This window comes from Miscanthus floridulus, chromosome 2 (assembly GCF_019320115.1).
Source record: "Miscanthus floridulus cultivar M001 chromosome 2, ASM1932011v1, whole genome shotgun sequence".
Taxonomy (NCBI): Eukaryota; Viridiplantae; Streptophyta; class Magnoliopsida; order Poales; family Poaceae; genus Miscanthus; species Miscanthus floridulus.
Genome location: NC_089581.1, coordinates 168,669,174 through 168,690,557, shown reverse-complemented (window position 1 = coordinate 168,690,557; position 21,384 = coordinate 168,669,174). Strand labels below are relative to the sequence as shown.

The following is a 21,384-nucleotide window of genomic DNA, read 5'->3' as shown; positions in this document are numbered from 1 at the left end:
GAGGCTGCTCATCCCTCCGCCGCCTCCTCGCCTGCTGGCTGCTGCCAACTTAGCCTCTCGTCTCCGTGACAGGCCCAGGTCCATGACATCAACAAAGATTTTTGGAATGAAGGTGGGTGAGAAGACCTAGAGGCGGGTGCCCCGAGCCACGCCGAGAAGAGACCCGCCGGGAGCCGCAGACGAGCGCCGCGGAGACTCGCTGCCAAACGCCACAAGGAGCCGTGTCCAGGCACCAGAGCCGCCCGCTTCGCCCGCACTGATGCAGCTCCTCCCTCCCCTGCGCCTTGGCCCGCTCCGCGTCCACGTCGCCAGGCACCGCCACCGCCCGCCCTGATGCTGCGCCGCCCGCCCCCGCGTCCCGGGCCACTCCGCGCCACGCCGCCCCGATGCCGCACCTGCTCCGCCCGCCCTGATGCCGACGCTGCTTCGAGCCACCGCACCCACGCCGCACACTCCTCCGCCTGGAACCGCGTCGCCCGCTCTCTCCCTCTCCGATGCGGTCGGTGTCTCGGTGGAGTCGAGAAACAACCAGAAAGGGATAAGGGGCCGTGTGGGCATTTGGACTTTTCTTTTCAGGTTTGGAATTTTTTTAATTCATGTATTCAATAGGCATCTGACGGACATCGAAAGCAGGGGCGGACGGACAATTCAGTTCATAATAACAAGAACAAAAACACAAAGTTAAAAAATAAGGACAAAATCACAATTGAAGTACTAGATATGGGTAAGAACGTAATTTTCTCTTATATATATTTATTTACAGACAGATAGATCCGCGTCTTCAGTAAAGGGGAAGAGATAAAAAGTAACAGCGAATGTGTAAAAACTGAAAGAAAAGGGTTGGCCGGGGCTGGAGTTTTATATCATTTTGCGCAGCGCAGGGGTGGACTGTGGTGGAGGGGCAATTTAATTTATTGCCACTCTTACGGTTGCCACTCCTTCAGTTGCCAGCGTTAAAAGGGCTCCTACATATTTGCCACTGCATGCAATTCATCTCCTATGAATTTACCATTTTTGCCGACGTGTCGTGCTAGATGGACTCACCAGCGTGGAAGGCAGCCTGGGAACCCTATTTGGACGTGGCAAATGACCATACTGCCCCTCCTCCACGCCCATGGACACCCACACCATCTGAGCCCTGATCAAATCCAGTGCCGGCGGACGCCTCGACCCCTCCCGTTCCATCCGATCCTCCAGTGAACAGATGGTGTCGCAGTGGGCTGCTCCGCCGCCGGACTACCCGGCCGGGCATGGGCAGGCGTACGACAACCAGCAGCTGGCCACACCGCCGCCTCAGGCCGCCACGGCCGTGGCCGTGTCGGCGACGAGCAACGGCGTGGGCAACCCCTACGTGGTCGTCACCCCCGCGTCCGCGACACCTTCCACCGGCCAGAGTACGCGCCTGAATCTGCTCTTGCTCATCTTTTGTGCCCCTTCAAGTTGAGAGAAATCCGTCGGCCGGCTTACGTGTGTGTTCGCTTGGATTGGATGCGTTGCAGCCGTCAGGAAGGCGCTGTGCCGCTACGGCAAGCTGCTCGAGGACGGGACCCGCAAGGCCGCCGACGCCACCGGCAACATCTGGCACCACCGTGCGTGCCTCATGCTTTGATACTCTCTCTTTCTCTCTCTGATCGATTAGTCAATCGTCATCATACACTGATACGCGATGTGGCTTCCGATGTGTGTTTTGCTGCTTCCTTGATCGACAGTCCGGACGGCGCCGAACATGGCAGACGCGGCGGTGGCGCGGCTGTCGCAGGGAACCAAGGTGTACGCGGAGGGTGGCCACGACAGGGTGTTCTTCCAGACGTTCGGCGTCATGCCCGGGGAGCAGCTCCGCAAGGCCTACGCCTGCTACCTCTCCACCTCCTCGGGCCCCGTCATCGGCATGCTCTACCTCTCCACGGCGCGCCTCGCCTTCTGCAGCGACAGCCCGCTCTGCTACCAGGGCCCTGTCGGCCAGCAGCAAGAGTGCATGTACTACAAGGTAAGTGGAACTGTGGAAGCCTGCCTTTCAGTCGCCTTCAGAAGTTCAGTTCAGTTCAGCAGCAAGAGTGCATGTACTACAAGGTAAGTGGAACTGTGGAAGCCTGCCTTTCAGTCGCCTTCAGAAGTTCAGTTCAGTTCAGTTACCTGCAACTGCAAGTTCTTCGGTTCCATGAGACTGACAGAACAAAAAATGGTATTGTGTGCGAAATTTGCCTGCAGGTGGTGCTTCCCCTAAGCCAAGTGATGTCAGTGAACCCTTCTTCCAGCATGCGCAACCAGGCGGAGAGGTACATTCAGATCACGACCACGGATAACCAGGAGTTCTGGTTCATGGGGTTCGTGAACTACGACAAGGCCCTTAAGAATCTCTACGAGGCCCTGCAGCACCGCGATGTCAACGGCCACCAGCGCAGCTGATGCTGATCAGGCTTCGGTTCGGTCCTACTGCTGCTGTACTTTGTTCATGATGAACTGTGCCCTCCTTTTATCTCGATCTGATGTTCTTGAATAAGAGGAACAATGAAAAATACTGCCATCTGTTCACTGGAGGATCGGATGGAACGGGAGGGGTCGAGGCGTCCGCCGGCACTGGATTTGATCAGGGCTCAGATGGTGTGGGTGTCCATGGGCGTGTAGGAGGGGCAGTATGGTCATTTGCCACGCCCAAATAGGGTTCTAGGCTGCCTTCCACGCTGGCGAGTCCATCTGGCACGACACATCGGCGAAAATGGTAAATTCGTAGGAGACGAATTGCATGCAGTGGCAAATATGTAGGAACACTTTTAATACTGGCAACTGAAGGAGTGGCAACCGTAAGAGTGGCAATAAATTAAATTGCCCGTGGTGGAGTGTTGGGCTCGCCACGTTCCCGTCGGAGGTGACCCGCCGCGAATTGACCAGCTCGCCGCGGGGAACCGAAACGAACGCGTCGACCGTGCCCGCGCGCCAGCGAGCAGCCGGGGCCATTGGGCCAGGAAGGCAGTCGTGCGGTTCGCCGCGTGTGCGTGACATGCGCTGGTACATGGGGGCGTAGGCGCGTAGCGTAGCCTTTTCGGGCCCGCCGTTCCCATCGCCTCGCCCGCTGCGGCGACGTCGGGGTGGGAGCCGGAGTATCTTTCAAACAGCCTGTTCGTTTCGCTTACAGGCTGCACGGATGATGGATGGGAATGCAAGGGACGGGTGGCCCAGGCCCTCTACTCCCCGCGTGCAGGTGCTGACCACGGCGCCGCGGCCCGGCAGCGGATTCGATTGGACAGGGCGAGGAAGGAACAAGAAGAAGAGAAAAGCAGACGGGCAGCAGCAGCGGCCAGCGCGGTGGTACAGCAACAGCAGCCACGGCCAGGCAGGTGTGCCTAGGCTGGGACTGGGGAGCCGCCACGGCTACTAGACGCTTGCCGTGGTTCCTGTGTCGTGTCTGGTCTGGCACTCTGGCAGCCTGGACCATGCATGTCCCGATTAATACAAATATACTACCAGTACTAGTATTGCAAAACAGCTTTTAGTACGGCCCAATCAGTTTGATTGAGGCTTTACTTAAATTTAGTGCGCAAAGTTTCGATGTATCACGTTGGGTGTCACATGGAACGTCGCACAAGATGTTTTAGATATTAATAAAAAAATAAATTATAGAATTCATCGGTAATTCATGAGACGAATTTATTAAATCTAATTAATTCGTTATTAGCATATGTGTTACCGCACCTTGTCAAATCATAGACTAATTAGGTTTAAAAGATTCATCTCACAAATTAGTCGTGAACTATATAATTAGTTATTTTTTTTAATCTATATCTTATACTCTATATGTGTGTCTAAATATTTGATAGGACAGGAGTAAACTTTTGTACGGGGAACTAAATAAGACCCCCAATAATCGCCTCGATGTGCATCTGTATGCTCTGTAGCATGGACTGTTAAAGCCAGGGCGGTGGCAGTACAGTACTGTACTGGTAGTAGTACAGGCAGGCGTTGGATGCAGACGTGCAGGGAACAAGACAAAGGGAGGAGGGAGGGATGGCGTCAAGTGGAAGGGAAAGGGAGGGAGGAGAAGGGAAGGTAGGGCGCCCGTCAGCCCAGAAAGCCCTGTGTCCTGTACCCTCATCCAGTCTTCAACGCTTTCGGAGGGATGGATCAGTCATCGTTCAGCAGAGATCGATTCGGATCTCAGAAACGAAAGCAAAGCGAACGAGACTAGAGGAGACGGAAGAGTTCCCTTTAGGGCTTGTTAAAGTGTGGGGGTGCTAGGTATCGTATGGGGATGTTCGAATACTAATAAAAAATAAATTATATAATCTATCAGTAATCCACGAGACGAATTTATTAAATATAATTAATCTATTATTAGCATATGTAACACCACGTTGTCAATCATGCCCTAATCAGGCTTAAAAGATCTGTTTCGTAAATTAGTCGCAAACTATATAATTAATTATTTTTTATCTATATTTAATATAAAATATTCAATTGTATAGAAAGTAAACTTTAGAAGAGGAACAGTCGATTTCCTTCGCTCCCCTTCCCTTCCCTTCCCTTCAAGTGACATTAATTCCGCAACAACTTGTTGGAGTCGCCGAGCATGCGTATCCCCATTGGAGGAGTGGTGTACGAGCAGGAGTACATACGAAAACGAACACGAATCATTGGACCTGCCTAGTGGCAGGGTACAGTAGATGCCCGTAGCACGCGACGCATCATCGTCTTCCTCTCAGGCAGAGGCAGCCCATTAGCAGTGATGGGGATGCATGAGCCAGGTGGGCCTTGAAACATGCTTGCGTAGAAAGAAACATCACGTCGCAGATCGAGGCAGGCAGATGGGCGGAGCAAGAGCAATGGGGGCGGTTAGCCATGTGAGCGCGCACAAAATCGCTTTTATGGGAGTGGGAGGAGTGGTCACGCACAGGCACAGCTCATCTCACAGAGCGAGATCAGAGAGAACACGCGCGAACGAATACCCACCACGATCGGCGGCCGGGCAGGGCAGGGCAGGGCAGATCCGTCCGTCGCGCATGTGGCCGCTCCGTAGCAGCGCAGATCGGTGGGTTCTGGACTTCGGGTTGGGTGGTTTCTCTCTCGCGGCTTCCTTCCTTCCTGCTCTGCATCGCTTCCCTTCTCTCCCCTGTCTGACACGACGCGCCACATCGCTCTCAGCAGGCCAGCAGTGGGTGCCAGTGAGAAACGGCTGCTGCAAAGGCGAAGCCGAAGCCGAAGCCGAAGCCTAGTTTTTCCACAGGCCCATGCCCTCTCGATTCGAGTGCGTGGCTGGCTACTGGCTAGTGATATTCCCAGCCGTGAGCCGTGTCCAACACCAAAGTGGAGTGTACTACGACGACGACCGACTCAACCGTGCCTAGGCGCTGACGGCGACGTGCACGGCCCAGGCCATATGTAGGAGTATGTCGTTCGTTCCGACTCTGGGTCTGCCTGAGGAGACGCCGGCGGGCCGCGTTATCATCTTTTTTTTTTTCCTTTCATTCACACCGGCGATGCATGACGAGGCGAATCACATTCTCTCGTCTCTCCTCCTTTCAGCTAATCTTTTTCGTCGCCGATGCGGTAGCGGTGACCGGTGAGCCGGTAACCGGAGGAGGTGGTGACGCTTGTCTTTGGCCTCCTCGGCCCCTGGTTGGCTCCACCTGGGGGCATCATCTTTTTCGCCCAGCCAGGCTTTAGAATAATTCGCCATTGGTGGGTGGGTTAACTTGTCATCCTCCTCTGCGATTTGCGGCCAAAGCAACCGCAGTACAATTGGGAGGAGAGCGGGGAATTCTTTTGGCTGGCAAGTACATTACGGACTGATGATGATGAACATGAACCCAACCAAACAAAACAAGAGGAAAGGAGGAACGCACACGCACCGCACGCACTTGGTGTCATAGATCGGAGGAGGGCGCTTCTTTTCAGGACGGATCCATCCCTCCCCCGCTAAATCCCACGCATTTGTAGTAGTAAGTAATACTCTATCCGTTCTAAATTATTTTTCCAAGAATCTAGAGAGGCAAACTATTTCAAATTTGACTAAATTTATATAATAAGATAATAATATTTATAATACCAACTAACTATCAATAGATTCTTCATTAATTATATTTTTATAATATACATATATTTGATGTCATAAATATTTATAATTTTTTCTATAACTTTGGTTAAAATTGAGACGTTTTTGACTCTCCAAGATTTCTGAAAGATTTTTGGAATGACTTATAATTTGGAATTGATGGAGTTCTGTAATTAGCGTAGCAATAGCAGGGGTACGACCTGTGGGTGGTAGCAGGAGGAGTAATCAGCAGCAAGCCGGGGATAATCAGCCCCGGTAGCGGTAGGCACTGCCGCACTGGTTTGCTAATCATAGCCGGAGACCCACACAGACACAACAGTGCGTGAGCGAGCGAGCAACTGGCGAGAGCCCAGGCCCAGGCCGAGCTCCCCCGCTACGCCACCTTGCTTAACGCTGGAACCGAAACGGTTGCTGTCACTTTATGCTGGTTGTACGTGCGGCATATGGCCGGGTCGTTGTGATCGCTGCATCTGTCGCTTGCCTGATGGATATAGATCCACGCCCCAACATGCGTTTTGATAAAGGGACATTTGAATTCGTGCCATTATAATTTTTAATGGTTGGAGAAACGTTATTACTATTCGTCTATTTTAAAGCATACTATTACAATTCTTCGTTTTCCACAAAAATATCACCGAATACGTATGGACATAACCTGAGCCCCGCTGCAGGCGTATACGAAGACGTATACTTCATCTTCCTGTCACAGACACGCGGGCCCCATATGTCATCTTCTTCTTCCTCTTCTCCTCTCTCTCCATCCCGACGCGGCCACGGCGGGCGCTGCCGCCGGCGGCGGCTACGGGCTTGCGGGCGAGCCGACGAGCCGCTGTCGTGACCCCGTGCGCCGCGGGCGAGCAGCCGGCGACGGGAGCGCCACAGCCGAGCAGCAGGACGCGACCGGTGCGGAGCTCACCGCCCGGCGGCGCGCCGAGGACGCGGCCGGCGCAGAGCTCGTGGCCTGACCGATGTGCTGCTGCTCGACGTCGATTGGAGCACTCATCGTCGTAGCCGCCGCTGCCCAGAACCAGTCCCCGGCGCTACTCATCGTCGACGAGCACATCTTCTTTCCTCACCAGCGGGCGCGCGGCTGCCCGTGCTCGCCGGTCAGGCTGCGGCCGCGGCTTCGCGCTTGTGCTGGCCGCGTGTTGGCTGGATCTGGGCAGCCAGAGCTCAGGCACCTCGCGGGCCCAGGAGGGGGGCCGTCATCCATCACCGTCTAGCGCACCGACGAAGATGACCGGTGAAGCAGAGGAGGCTGGGTTCCATGGCGTCGTGCACGTGTCCGCGCGCATGCCAGTGATGGCAGAGGGGCCAGGGGCTCTACTTGGCTGCCCAATTGCTCGACTCCGCGCTCGTCTTCCTCATCGGCGCTAGGGGCGTGCCCGTGCCCATGCACGCACTGGGCCCAGCATCGCCACGCTCCGAGGGCTGCTCATGGAGGGTGTGCTCACCTTCTCGTGGCCATGACGGGCGGAGCTCCCGCACGGCCACGGCGGGGCAGAGCTCCAGGCGCACGCGTTCGCCGTCGCCATGGGCGTCCGAGGCGAGGCTGACCACCATCTGCGCGAGGCCGAGCTCCTTGGCGGCGCTCAGTTGCTGCTCGGCGTGCTAGTTGCCGGCGGGCTGCTGCTGCTGTTGCTCGCCGTGGCCGTGGCCGCGTCGGGATGGAGAGAGAGAAGGAGAGGAGGAAGAAGAAGATGACATGTGGGGCCCACGTGTCAGTGACAGGGTGATGAAGTATACGTCTTTGTATACGCCTGCAGCTGGACCCAGATTTTATCCATACGTATTCGGTGGTATTTTTGTGGGAAACAAAGAATTATAATAGTATGCTTTAAAATAGGCGAATAGTAATGACGTTTCTCGGAACATCGAAAATTATAATGACATAATCATGTAACCCTTCCTTAAAAAGCTGAGCCCATGTGCATTTGGACCAGCGAGATTCCAACTGATTACGTAGTACTGGAGTACCGGTACCAATGCTGCTCATTTCCAATCACTTGCTTACTACTGCCGGTTTGGAATTTAGATACGAGTACTCAAGTTTAGTCACTTAAGATTTGAGAGCCTCTTTGGCAGGGCTCCTGCAGGGGCTTCAGCTCTAACTCCTGCAGGAGTTGTGCCAGACGTCTATTTTAGAAAGGGCTCCACATGGGGAGTCGATCAAAAGTCGGAGCTACTTTTTGCCTGCGCAGGAGAAGCCTTAAAAAATGAGCTTCGCGCGGCTCCTTACTGTGGGTTCACATCGTCTAGTGCGAAGGAGCCGTTTTGCCAAACGTTTTCCAAAATGGTTTCAGCTCCTCCAGAGGAGCTGCTCCTTCAGAGGAGCCAGAGCCGGAGCCATTTTCAGAGGAGTCAGAGCCCCGGCAAACAGGCCCTGATACTAAAACATCCGAATAGGTGGACCAATGGATGAGCTAATTTTTAAAGTACACTCTAACTAGGGATGAAAACGAAAATAACAATCTCCGATTTTCGGAAATCGTTTTCGAGTTTTTTTTACGATTTTTAGGCCTAAACGGAAATGGTAGCGGTAATCGAAAAAGATGAAAACAATAACGGTAAAAATAATCGGAAACGAAATCGAAAATGATTTTGCCCTCTTTCGATCGTTTTCGAAGATTGTCGTAGTTAATAGGTAATTTACGGTCAGTAATTACCGTTACAACACATACTTTAGGTCCAACTCACCCACATCTAAGCATGTCCATCTATCTACACATGTAAGCACAAAAGGTAAATACTATCATTTATTTGTGTCTTTGTCAAGAATTGTCGTACTGTTGTGTGGTTTACCACTGTTCGACACCTAAGATCGTGCAAACTGTATGGTTTCAGCTTGTTTCTACTCGGCAAGATCTGGAGGAACAAGAATACTTTCAAGTTCAACCATACAGTGTTCGGGGGCTTGTGGGACATAGTCCCCCGGTGTCCCGCAAGGATGAAAGAAGATCTAATCCGACTAGGAATTTTCCATATGTAATCCTAGTAACATTGCTATCCTGTAATCATATTAGGACTCTTACATTGTAACCGACTAAGAGACTTGCCTCCTGGGATATATAAAGGAGGGCAAGACTCCTAAGATCGGCAGGCCATGACTAACAATCATATGATCAATCCAACACAAAAGGCTACACGCCGACTAGACATAAAGGCTATTACTCGACAAGAGGGCCCAAACAAGTATAAATCATTCGTCTTTTTGCGTTTACTGTCTGAGTTCTGCGTACGCCGAAGCTCTTCAAATATTGTCCCAGGTAACCCCGTGATGAGTTGCCGGTCATCAAACACCGACAGCTGGTATGTCAGGCGGGGGCTTTCGGCGCGATTACGTTCGAGAGCTCGGCGGACCTTGATTAGATGATGTTCCCGGCGGGATCAACAAACAACTTCAGCGCTATCCCGTGGCAGCTTGGCTTCTCCATGCTGATCCCCGTCGTCATACATGGCCAACTCGTCGACTGCATCAAGTCGACATCAACTCGTCGACTACATCGAGTTGACATGAACTCGAGATCAACACCAACGAGCGAGTAAGCAAGGAACCGATCTCGAGCCTTACGACGAAGTCAGGGTACAGATCTTGCCCGTGTGCAGGAGCCACACGCGATTTGCTAGCGGCTTCAAGGCAGCCCGGTCCCATGCTGATTCGAGTTCATCACAATGCCGATTCGAGTGCAACAGCCAGACAGCCAGTTAGCCACACGCTAGAAGATGCAAACAAGCAAATTATGGAGAGACATACCAGTGCACGACTGCACGTTACCGTCAATACGGTATACACGTACACAGGTGGCCGTTTAGATCGACTCGGACAAGCTAAGTCGCATCCGTCTCGGCCTCATGCTATTCGATGCGTGCTGCCGGTTCCCGAGCCTCGACGGCACAGCTACCTGCACGTACGGCGAGGGAGTCCTATACTCCTACGAGACTCAAAATATATGCAGTCGATAGCACACAGGAAGCTGTGCCTACATCTACATGGAAGCCGACTACAGACATTACGGCAAATTTTGAAGCCGAGTTGCAGCCGAGTACGACCCGTCCTAATTCACGGAGCCAAATTTAGCAAACTGTGCAGCAACGGCAACAACTCGGTGACTACATTCGACTACTGCCGATGACTTCACCACGATGCTGGATGACTACGTCAACTACTCGAATACAACGCACCAGCGGGACGGGCTCCGAGTGCTCGACGTACCAACAACCGCTGCGGTGTCCGACTACTCGACAAGCTAAGAAACCAAATCTGGGTAAGGTAGGTGTCTTTGCAGGCTACCTTACCCAGGCCACTACTTTATTGGTTGAGGTACGTGCCTCGGCAAACTGCCTCTCGTCGACAACTCGCTGCCACGGCTCTCGTCGGCCCTCGTCGACAACTCACTGCCACGGCTCTTGTTGGCCCTCATCGACGCTCTCGCCACCACGGCTCGCGTCGACAACTCGCCGCTACTGCCCGCCTCGGCTCTCGTCGACAACTCGTCGCTGTCGCTGCTTTGGACCTCGTCGTCAATGGCTCCGGCCATCGTTGTCAGCATACACGACGGTTGTCACCGTCAGTATGCAACGGCCCCGGTCGTTCCTTCTCAACGGGTGGCCACGCCGCTACCTTACGCTTGCTATAGAGATATATCGTTCAAGGCTCACATCTCTGCAATTAATGTCGCATCTATTTTATAAGGTACACAACCTAGCGTTGTTCACACCTTCAACAAGTAACCATGTTGCTACTTTCTAACTATGAGATAGGCCGGCTATTCACGCTGCTACACATCTTTCTGACTATAATGACGTCATCCGACACGTAGTCTTAGCTGCATACGCTGGATATTTGGTTGTGTTGGCTCTTTGCAAGATACGCCGACTACTCAGTCGGCTCACATCTCTGCGACTGGTGTATGCCGCTAACCGACATTTAGTTAACGCTATTGCATGTAGTCCTGGGTAAGGTGATTTCCAAAAGCAAGGTACCTGATTCGTTCGCTACTGACTGGATCCTAACTGTGAACAATCGCTACAAAGACCCCTTGAACAAGTGACGTTGTGCACTTAACATCGATGAAAGGGTCCAACATATTTTGTAGCAACTATAGTGACTACATCGACTACTTTTTACTCGGATAACACCGTCTTATGTGCCTACTAGGCCTAACAAGACGATACAGTATACATCCGATATGTACAAGCTACAGTCTTCGTCAAGACTAATGGTCTACCTTTTAAACAAAGGTTATATTACAAACCAATCCTCTAGGGCACTCGGCTTAACAACAGACTAACAGAATCCATTGACGATTCAACACAGTCTTACATTGTCTACAGGCTACGTGCTAGCCTACGACAGGCTTAACTAATAAGCAAAGGTGAAAACTATCTTTTCAATGTCCCTCTCATAGACGCCAACATAAAAGCAGTCATCAAGTCCCTTTACCTACAGTGCTGATACACGCACTCGAACAGACTCGTCCTTCACGACTCTGAAGTCGGTCGAGACGCCTAGTCAACTACGTCCACCCCTTAAGTGTTCAATAACACGCTTACAATCGACTCGTCCTAAGTAAATCAGGATACAGTCACTAAAATTCGACTCGTCCTAAGTTAGACAGGACGTGGACGACTACGCAGACACGACGATCGGCGCTCCGCACATCAGCTACAGGCCAGCATGTGACACGGAGACAAAGATCTATTATTACAATCAGCAAGATCATTACCAATATGAGCATGCACGTACATACTTAACTTATGTGTGCTTCTGTTGCTCACAAGCAAGAAGAGCATGCACCGGTCGTGGAGACATGCAAGCTAGTCGGCCTGCACCTACAAGACGTACACGAACGAAGCAACTCGGCGAAGAAACGACAGCGACGACTCAGACCTAACGCACCAGTCGGGGACGGGTTCCGAGTACTCGGCGGTGCAACTGTTCTGCACGTACTTCATCCAACATGCAAGATCACAACACACTTGCTAGCTATTGAGAGATTTCAATTGCACATACGTACAGGCTCTCATGACAGGCGTACACGTACATAATCACCCTGCTACTCAGATACCACGCCACTAAGCTCGGAGGCTCGGACATTATCATGGCCTACTCACCTTCACTCTAACTACGCTCGGGGGCTCGAATTTAAGGATGGAAGACCAAATTTTCAAGCATTCAACCACTCGGCGACAAGCGGTCATTGATCCTTGTCTTCGGAAGATTACTCGCTGCACCCTAGAGGACGTCTACAAGATCCTATAATCGACTACAGAGTAGTCGGATTGTAGGCTCGGGGCTGTGGGATACATATCCTCAGAGGATGCATTCAAATTTCTTGATAAGGAATTGTAGATAAGACCCTCAAACTCTTTGTTCCAAACAGCAAGAGGCTCGGGGGCTACACTTAGTGAGTGCACTTTTTCGGAAAGTGTGCACCACTCGAAGATTTCAAGAAGCACCACATGGTTTCACTCAAGAAAGCACCCGGGCAATGCTTGTTTCTATCGGCAAGACCTGGAGGAACAAGAAGGCTTCCAAGTTCAATCATACGGTGTTCGGGGGCTTGTGGGACATAGTCCCCAGGTACCCCGCAAGGATGGGAGAAGATCTAGTCTGGCTAGAAATTCTCCATATGTAATCATAGTAACATTGCTATTCTGTAATCCTACTAGGACTCTTATATTGTAACCGATTAGGAGACTTATCTCCTGGGATATATAAAGGAGGACAAGGCTCCCTAGATCGGCAGGCCATGACTAACAATCATACGATCAATCCAATGCAAAAGGCTACACGTCGACTGGACGTAAAGGCTATTACTCGACGAGAGGGCCCGAACCAGTATAAATCGTTCGTTTCTTTGTGTTTACTGTCGAGTTCTGCATACGCCGAAGTCCTTCAAACATCGTCCCAGGTAACCCGTGACGAGTTGCTGATCATAAAACACCTACAAAGACATCTATGGTAACTTTGTGAATGTGATTTTTTCACTTGCAGACGGTTAGACGGTGTGCCCGGCGAGGCGCCGGTCAAACCGTTGCTTGGCTACCTACGTGGCCGGTTCCAAACAGGTCCTATGTGCATGAGCACATACTACACGAAAAGAGAAGAAAAAAACAGTCCATGTATCCAGGTAGTATAGGAATAAATTTTAGCTATCTCATAAATAGTCCTAGCAAGTTACCTGCCAGGTCACGATTCAAACAGACCCTACATGAATGAGCACATACGCGAAAAGAAAAAACTAATCTATATATCTCAATAGTATAGACTAAACTTTAGCTATCTAACAATTCGTCCTAACAGCTAGTCGCAGTCTTCTAGATGATGACTTAGGCTCTAGTTGGCTCTAGGAGATGTTTTTTCTTAAGCTTAGCCAAATTTATAAAGAAAACACCAATATATATAACAAAAAAGTTAGTATCATTAGATACATTGTGAATTGTATTTTTGTGGTGTACTCCATCTGTTAAAAAAATATATAATTCTCGATTTTGAGGAGTCAAACGATAACATTTGTGATACCAAAATAATATTATTAAATTAATCGCATAATATGTTTCATTGTAAACCTATTTGGATATATATATTGACAAACTTAGTCAATTTTTTTAAATAACTTAGGTGACATTAAAAATCGCTCTCTATTTAGGTTGGAAGGAGTACTTATTTAGAGTATCTCTAACACTAACTAAAACTTGACTCCTCAAAACATAAATTTGGAACCTTTCTAAGAAAAATATTAGGTACGAAAAACACACTCCACCAACGGTTCCGTCTTAGTTGCTCCTGAAAACACACACTTCGTCATCTCTCGTGTATACCTAGCCATCGGTCATGGACGAAATAAATAACTTGCCGCCGTAGCCAATCATTCTTGGCACCCAACCTCACATCTGCTACAACCTTCAAAATAAAATGTTCATTTCATTCTACTTTCAAGTGTTTTCAAATTTGAAAATAGTGGTCAGAGATCTAATTCTGACGAACCTCCCTTGCGCTGGCGGCGGCCATCGGGCCATGACCGACCATCCTAGGATCTCGGCACCAAAACTCACACCCAGAACCTCCAAAATGGAATCACCATTGTTTGATCCATGTCCCATTATTCTTAAATATGGAAATAATGGCCTGAGAACCAATTTCGGTGAAACTCCATTATAGAGACGACGGCGTAGTCAGGGCAACGGACAGCGCCGAGGAAAAGACGGATAGAGAGTATCTATCGTCCGTGTATGTTTCCACGTGAATGTCTTCGTTTTTCCTTAGGGTGGATTGATTGAGAGTTAAGATAAGTTGTTGGAGTGATGTTTCCCCATCACGCTAAAAAAAAGTTTGGGAATGGGTTTAACAAGAGGTTGGAGATGCTCTTAGTGTCATTGATACTGATATTCTTTTTATAAAAAAATGGTTAAACTAAAATAGTTTGACTTGTGATAACTGTATAAGTTAGTTTATTATGGGTGGACGGTGTAGTATACAAAGTTGATTTTGCATGATCCATGGTAAAAACTCGCATTCAGAGCAAATGACCGGCAGCAGTACAAGTCCCTCCTGTCATAGTCCGTGGAGAGGAGATGCGGCGGCGCACGCACGAACCTTTGCGCCGGTGGAGACGCAGCGGCGGCCACGCTTATATCCGCACCACCGTGTAGTAGAGACACTATAGTCCGGAGTAACAGAGGGGTTGGTCGGTCGGTGCGCTACAGTTTGTCGCCGCCGAGTGCAGTATCGGGGCGCTGAGTTGCTGACACGGCCTGCCCTTTCTCGCCTGCACCGCGCTCAACTACTCTGCCTGTGCGCAGCCCAGCGATGCCTACAGGGATATTGCATCGAGGCCATTATAATTCTCGAAGTTCTAAGATTTGTCATTACTATTCGTCTATCCCGAAGCACGTCATTACAATTTTCGCATACATTGATATATGCCACACTCTACACCCGCCAAATGCTTGGGCCCGCTCGCTGGCTTACGTGGCATACACTGGACCGTATCCGTCCGTCTTCCGTTCCTCAAGTAAATGGCTCGGTTACCTCCGTCGTCTCCTCAGTCTCACTCTCCCGCACTCCCCCTCTCTCTCGCCCTCGCTCGAACCCTAACCCGGCGGTGGTGGTGGCGACTTCGGCGACGGCGGCGGCGGCGGCGCAGCAGGGACCCGACGACGACGACGCAAGGGGCTCGTGGATATGAGCTCGAGCTCCACCGCTGGTGGCACCAGAAGGGGGAAGGCCCCCCTACTGGACTGCCCCGATTGCCATGTTCCTCTGATCCGAATCCAGAGCAAGCAACCGAACTCGTTGAATGAGTGGTTCGTGAAGTGCCCCAACAACGAACAGGTGAGAATTCGCAGCGTTTTTTGATTTTTTTTCTGATTTGGTTTTAGTTGAACTGATCTAGGGTTTTAGTCGGAGGAACAGTACGAGGCCTTTGTGCGATCAGAGGCTCAAAAGTAAGGGAAGCAGATTGTGTTCGTCTAAGGCAGGACAGTGTCAGTGAACCAAGGCAGGATTTGGGTCATAGGAAATTACAGATTGTGTTGGATGTATCTGTTCTTGTAGGTGTGCTTGTTGGTGCACTGCTAGATTTAGTTGTTGCCCAAATGTTTAAATGATTGTGAATCAGTCTTAATGTAATGAATTGAGAATGAATCAATGGATGGATGGATGTTGCTTGAAGTTATGTATTTGTTGTCTGGCTGTGATGCAATGTGACTTGATTTTAGTCATAATTTGAGCAGCATTGTGACTTGATTTTAGGTTGAATTTCAGCAGTATTTTGCAATAATTTTAGTCTTAATTTCAGCACCATTTTCACTTGATTTTAGTCAGAATTTTAGTATGACTTTGACTTGATTTTGGTCAAGATTTCAGCAACATTTTGACATGATTTTGGTAGCATTTCAATGTCCACATTACACATCACAATAGAGTAGCAGGACCATTAGTATAGGAGTAAGTACATTACTTAATATTGTTCACTAACAGCACACACAGAAGGGCATAAGTTCCAGGGTTCAAAAGCCAGCCACAAGCACTACTACTTAATTATTATATTTGACCAAAAGCTGGCCACAAAGTTTAAAAGCAGGCCACAGCAAGCCACACACCGGCTATCATACAAATGCTTTTGGCATTCAGTCACTGGCTATCAAAAACCAGCTGCACTGTGAACTGGAAAATTTGCACAACGTAACAGAAATGTAACACCTCTAGTGTTACGAGCTCGCTTAACACTGAAATTACGGCCTGAGAAATAGATCTATAAGTATAGTGAGTTAGATAAACAAATGCGATAATTAAAAACCTAATCCCTAGTTATATGGATAAGTTAATAGTTTGACTTAAAAAGTGATTTTTATAAAGCAATAATAATATAGAACGTGTGTTTGGGATTTTAATAAAAATTAAAGTACTAGTCAAGTAGATGTAAACACAACTTGGGTTTTAGAAAACAAATGTTGTTGACTAGGGTTTTTGCCGGCTCAAAAATCAAATCGGAAATTAAAATTTCTCCTTTTCGTTGAATCGACAAAAATTTGCAGTGTTGAAAGTACATTTTTGGCGATTTTTAAAATGCAAAATAGTTAAATAATGCCCTGATGTTTTGGTTCAATTGTTTGGTATAAACTATGTGCTATGCCATGAAATGGTTGTTGGTGAAGTTTGGTAAAGTTTTGACCATTTAAAAATTCAACCTAAATTCAACTCAAGGCCAATTTTCAAGTTTGAAAATAGTATGACAATGCTAAATTGGAATTTAAATTCGGATTAAAATTCTTAAACACTAGTGCCATGTTTTTATTTAGTGATTTGCACCAAGGCGAGCACTCGAGAACGGTAGTAGGTCGGGGTGAAAATGGGTGTCACGGTACTCTCGTAGAAATTGCCTAACTTCGTTAGAACGAGCCGTGAATTCAATCTAGTGCTCGTTCATAAACCAGCGCTCAGCATCGTTCACAACTGTTCATTTCACCTACCATGACCTGCTCTATCCTTTCCACTGAGGCTTGTCTGCTGTCTCGTGCGCCTTTAGGCCGAGGCCGAGCTGCTGCCTGCGTACTGCTTTCGCCCCTACCCTTTCTTTCTTGAGGACGCCGAGCCCCTACGACGTTCCCCTCCCTCTCTCGCGCTGCTCTGGCTCAGCTCCGCTCTCTCCCCTCTTAGTTATCTCACGTGCAGCCACTAGGGCCACCGCGAGGCTCGAGCTCGCCACCACTCAGCACCTTCTCGCGCTCGAACACGCCTGGGGACCGACTCAAGGCCGCGCCTTCCTCTCTGGCCGAGCCTCCTCTGCCACGCCACGCTCCGCTTCGCCGACGTAGGAGCCACGCTGTGCCTCCTTTGCTTGCCTCGCGCCGAGCTGCTTGGCTACCTTGGCCAGCGCTAGGGCCATGGCCGCCACTGCCTCGGCCCGTGTCCTAAGGCTGCCCTAGTCGCGCATGGCCCTGGCCTAGGCCGCCCTGACTGTCGTTGCCGCCGTACCTGTCCACCACAGCACCCGCCGTGGCCACGCCCGTCCACCGCTGGCCCCTCGCGAGCGCGCGTGAATTCCCACGGTCCTGCGCTGGAGCTGTAGCCCCATAGCGCTGCCCCTTCCGAACGCCTCCTCTGCAGTCCGTAGCGCCGCTGCTGTGCTGGCGCGCCGCCATCACCACGCCGCTCCATCTCCATGGCCATGCCCCTCAGCGCTGCCTCCCATGCTCCTCCCTAGCCCTGCTGTAGCAATAACCGAAGGCGCCCGTGGCCAGGCTTTAGCGGGCCATCCTCGGTGAGGATGAGCGCTCCCTTGGGTCCGTGTGGGTCCTGGCCCGCCCTTGCACCACCACCTCGCCGTCGGCGCACCCTCGCCGCGGAGCCGCCCGGTCCCGAGCACCGACGCACGTGGCCGGGGCTCCACGCTCTAGGTCTGGCCGACCTGCGTCCACCAGCGGGTGCGCCCCGCAGTGGGCAAGCCATGATGCTGCCTCCCCACCGTCGTCGATGAACTCACGGCCAGATTAGACCGCTGGCGCCCCACCCCCTGCTCATGCTCTACTTGTGAGGAGGGAGAGAAGGTGAGAAAGTGTAAATAGAACCTTTTCCTAGGGGGCTAGGTGTGAAAACTGTGACTCATATGAATAGTAGCAAATAGTGTTGTTTACCTCGAGTTAGTTTAAGGTAAATGCAGGGTCCTTTTTGCAAAACCGCTAGGTCGGTTTGGGCAGGCCGCGTGGGCCGGCTTACTAGGCCGCCTCCTGCCCTGTCTGGGCCGCTCACGCCCGTGCCGCATTGGGCCCCGCCCCCGCCTAGGCTGCTTTGCCCGCTGGACCAGGACGATCTGGGCCGCTTCAGGCCCAAGGAACCTTTTTTCTTTTTCGGTGTCTTGTTAATTTCAGTAAGCGACTGAATGCTTGGAAATTGATAATAAAATATAGAAAAATCATAAAAATACCAAACTAATTTTATTAGGCTCCAAAAATCATGATATATCTATTAACGTATTTGGTTCATCTAGTTTTGAAATGTTTCTAGGTTTCCTCTAATTATTTTAAAATGTTTAATATTGTTAAAATGTGAACTTGTGGGAATTTTGTGAGAAAATGATGATAGTGTTGACTTTAAAAATTTTATAGTAAATTTCTAATATTATTAACTGCTCACTGTATTTTTTGTAGCTCCAGAATAATTAGTTTGCTACATAGATAATGATGCCCAATTTTGAATAAAAATTAAATCGGTAGAATGGGATAAAGAAACAACTTGGGTTTGTATAACTAAAATATTTGTTGAAAAATAATGCCTTATTTGACAACTATGGATACGTAGACTAGCATGTTAAAGCTATCTCGTTAACTTATGAGGCTTGATCGGATTTGTAAGAATTTCGGCTGTCGTTGATTATTTACATCTATGCATTTGCATCAATACATATCATAATAGGAACGACGGTGGATCGATGGTATCAACTAGAGTAGCTAAAAAGATGATGCCAGGAATCATGTCACGAAGCTGGAATGCTAACTTTTGGTTATATTTTACCCAGACAAGCCCCGGTGCATAACCCCTACTTTTCTACACTTTATATTGTGTCTGTGCATTAAGTTTAAGGAGTTGAATGAAACCCACTGGCATATATATATCTTTATCCTATGAGTCTTACTAGTATGATAGAATCGTGTAGATTGCTATGCTACAGGACTCTGGTAGAAGTCGAGTGATTGCCTGTCACTTACGAGAGATAGGAAATATATTATTGTTGTTACTATATTATTATCACCTAGAATATATATGAATGTTAATTGGAGACTGGGCGAAATGGTACTTTAGATCTGAACTTGGTTGGGCATTCGAGCGAGGCTCGAATTAAATTTGTTCCGCCTGTGTCGGTTAAGGATCGGCCATTGCATTGGGTTCTAGGCAAGTCACAGACTTATTATCGAGCATATACTTGTGTATGGACGCAGAGAAGGCTTGTTGCTCTCTTGTCATTGGTTTTGGCTCTTTTCAGAATGACTGATTGGAGGCGGGCATGGTGGAGGTGATGTAGACAAGGCCCTGATCTTCCGAAAGGTATGATAGCGTCAATTAGTGGAGACTCAACTGTTCACAATCTAGGCTTCGAACCAAGACTAATTCAGACCCCGCTACCTTACTCCACTGCTCCGTTGGTTATCAACCACACGAACACGATTAACCTCATCGAGAAGGCTTTCATACAAGCTAATTGAGCACACAAGCAAGAACAGGATTAACGTAATCTAAAATTGCAAATAAATATGAGGCTTAAGAAAACAAGAAGGATTTCAAGTCTTTATTTGAAAAGGACTAACCACCATAGGCGAACAAGATCAAGAACTGGGGCCCTAGGTTCACAGCAAGCGACCTTGGCGGTAGAGTTGTAGCAAACCGATGTTTGTTTCACAAGGAAAATGAAGAACTAAATAAAACACAAACCCTAAGGAGAGCGACGGCTACTAATTATAGAGTCTTGGACATCACCCCCCTGGATGCGCCCCCTAATGGGCCCAAACACGATACACGGTCCAACGGACCAAAAGACGGTATCGTGGCACCTTGACAGATTCTGGACCCTGACTTGTTTCGATGATTCCTATTGATTCCAAAGGGATTTTGATGTGAGACCACTTGCATTGGCTTCCTTATCTAATTAGTTTTCCATCCATATATGGATCGTTGAAAATAGAGCACGGACGCGCCTGTGTGACTAGTTTTATGATAGACTTGTCCTGAAATCCGAGATGGGTTCCAACTTCAGTTGGACTGGGCCTCCACCATGAGAAAGATGAATTGGACTGCCCATGGTAGACCTCCTCCTCTCCTTAGCTTGTATGCAATAAAGTAGTGATGTCCTCATCATCCTCCCTTTCTTGAATTAAAGTCATCCTTAATTGAAGTAGATCGTCTCCTCCATTGGATGACAGCAACATTAGCTCCGGAAGAAGATGTTCATCTTGGCACCCAATCTTTCACAAAGGCGGCTGCCATAGCGGCCTCCCTACTGGGAATTTATCCTCCCTCTCCTACAAAAGGTTAGTACCAACAAGAGGCATTGCACTAGAAGCAAGACCAAGTGGACATATAGGCGATGTACAAGTTAAAGCATAACATGGTTCATCATGATCAACAAGAGCAGATTTAAGAGCAAATAAAACTTCTTTCATGTTACTTGATGGTTCATTTGCTGGTTTGCTAAAGTATTTATCATGGCCTTTCTTTTTTTTAGCAAATTCCTTTTCATATTCCACAATTTCAGCAGGAGTTAAAGGAAGTAAAGCAATGATCTTTCCTTTAAACATAAAAGTATATCTATTTTGCCTACCATGATGTACAACATTATTATCATATTGCCAAGGGTGGCCTAACAAAAGTGAATAAGCTTGCATAGACACGACATCAAAATCAGCATAATCATGGTATGATTCAATAGAAAAATGCACATGAGCAGATTGTGTTACCTTTATCTTACCACTATTGTTGAACCACTGAACATGGTATGAATGTGGAAGAGCATGTGTAGATAAACCAAGGGTCTTGACAAGCTCAGAACTTACTAAGTTATTGCTGCTCCCTTCATCAATTATAGCATAAACACAAAAATTATTGACAATGAGGAACATTTGAAACAAATTATGGCGTTGTAGCTTATCTACTGGCTCAACTTGTGTACTCAAAACACACTAAACAAGGATTGATTTATAGTTTGCAGTGCATGCCACACTATCAATTACCTCATTAGGATCTTCAGCAACATCGGGATCTTCAGCACTATCCGCAAATTTATCTGCATAAAGATCAGTTGCAAATGCAAATTTATTCTCTTCATCACTAGCACTAGCAT

At 48.9% G+C, this 21,384-nt stretch overlaps 1 protein-coding gene across 1 annotated transcript; it reads left to right on the top strand.

Annotated features, from left to right (window-relative positions):
• The first annotated feature begins 1,038 nt into the window (after positions 1-1,038).
• On the top strand, positions 1,039-2,520 carry LOC136540580 (GEM-like protein 1). The gene is made up of 4 exons (XM_066532581.1): positions 1,039-1,394; positions 1,500-1,589; positions 1,710-1,987; positions 2,209-2,520. The coding sequence occupies exons 1-4, from the start codon at positions 1,205-1,207 to the stop codon at positions 2,404-2,406; spliced, it is 756 nt and encodes a 251-aa protein (XP_066388678.1). The 5' UTR covers positions 1,039-1,204; the 3' UTR covers positions 2,407-2,520.
• Positions 2,521-21,384: the final 18,864 nt, after the last annotated feature.

Excerpts from the sequence above, each read along its gene's own strand:
- LOC136540580 (XM_066532581.1), top strand. The coding sequence starts at position 1,205 with ATGGTGTCGCAGTGGGCTGCTCCGCCGCCGGACTACCCGGCCGGGCAT. Across the intron at positions 1,395-1,499 it reads GACACCTTCCACCGGCCAGA|CCGTCAGGAAGGCGCTGTGC; the intron begins GTACGCGCCTGA and ends GATGCGTTGCAG. Across the intron at positions 1,988-2,208 it reads AAGAGTGCATGTACTACAAG|GTGGTGCTTCCCCTAAGCCA; the intron begins GTAAGTGGAACT and ends ATTTGCCTGCAG.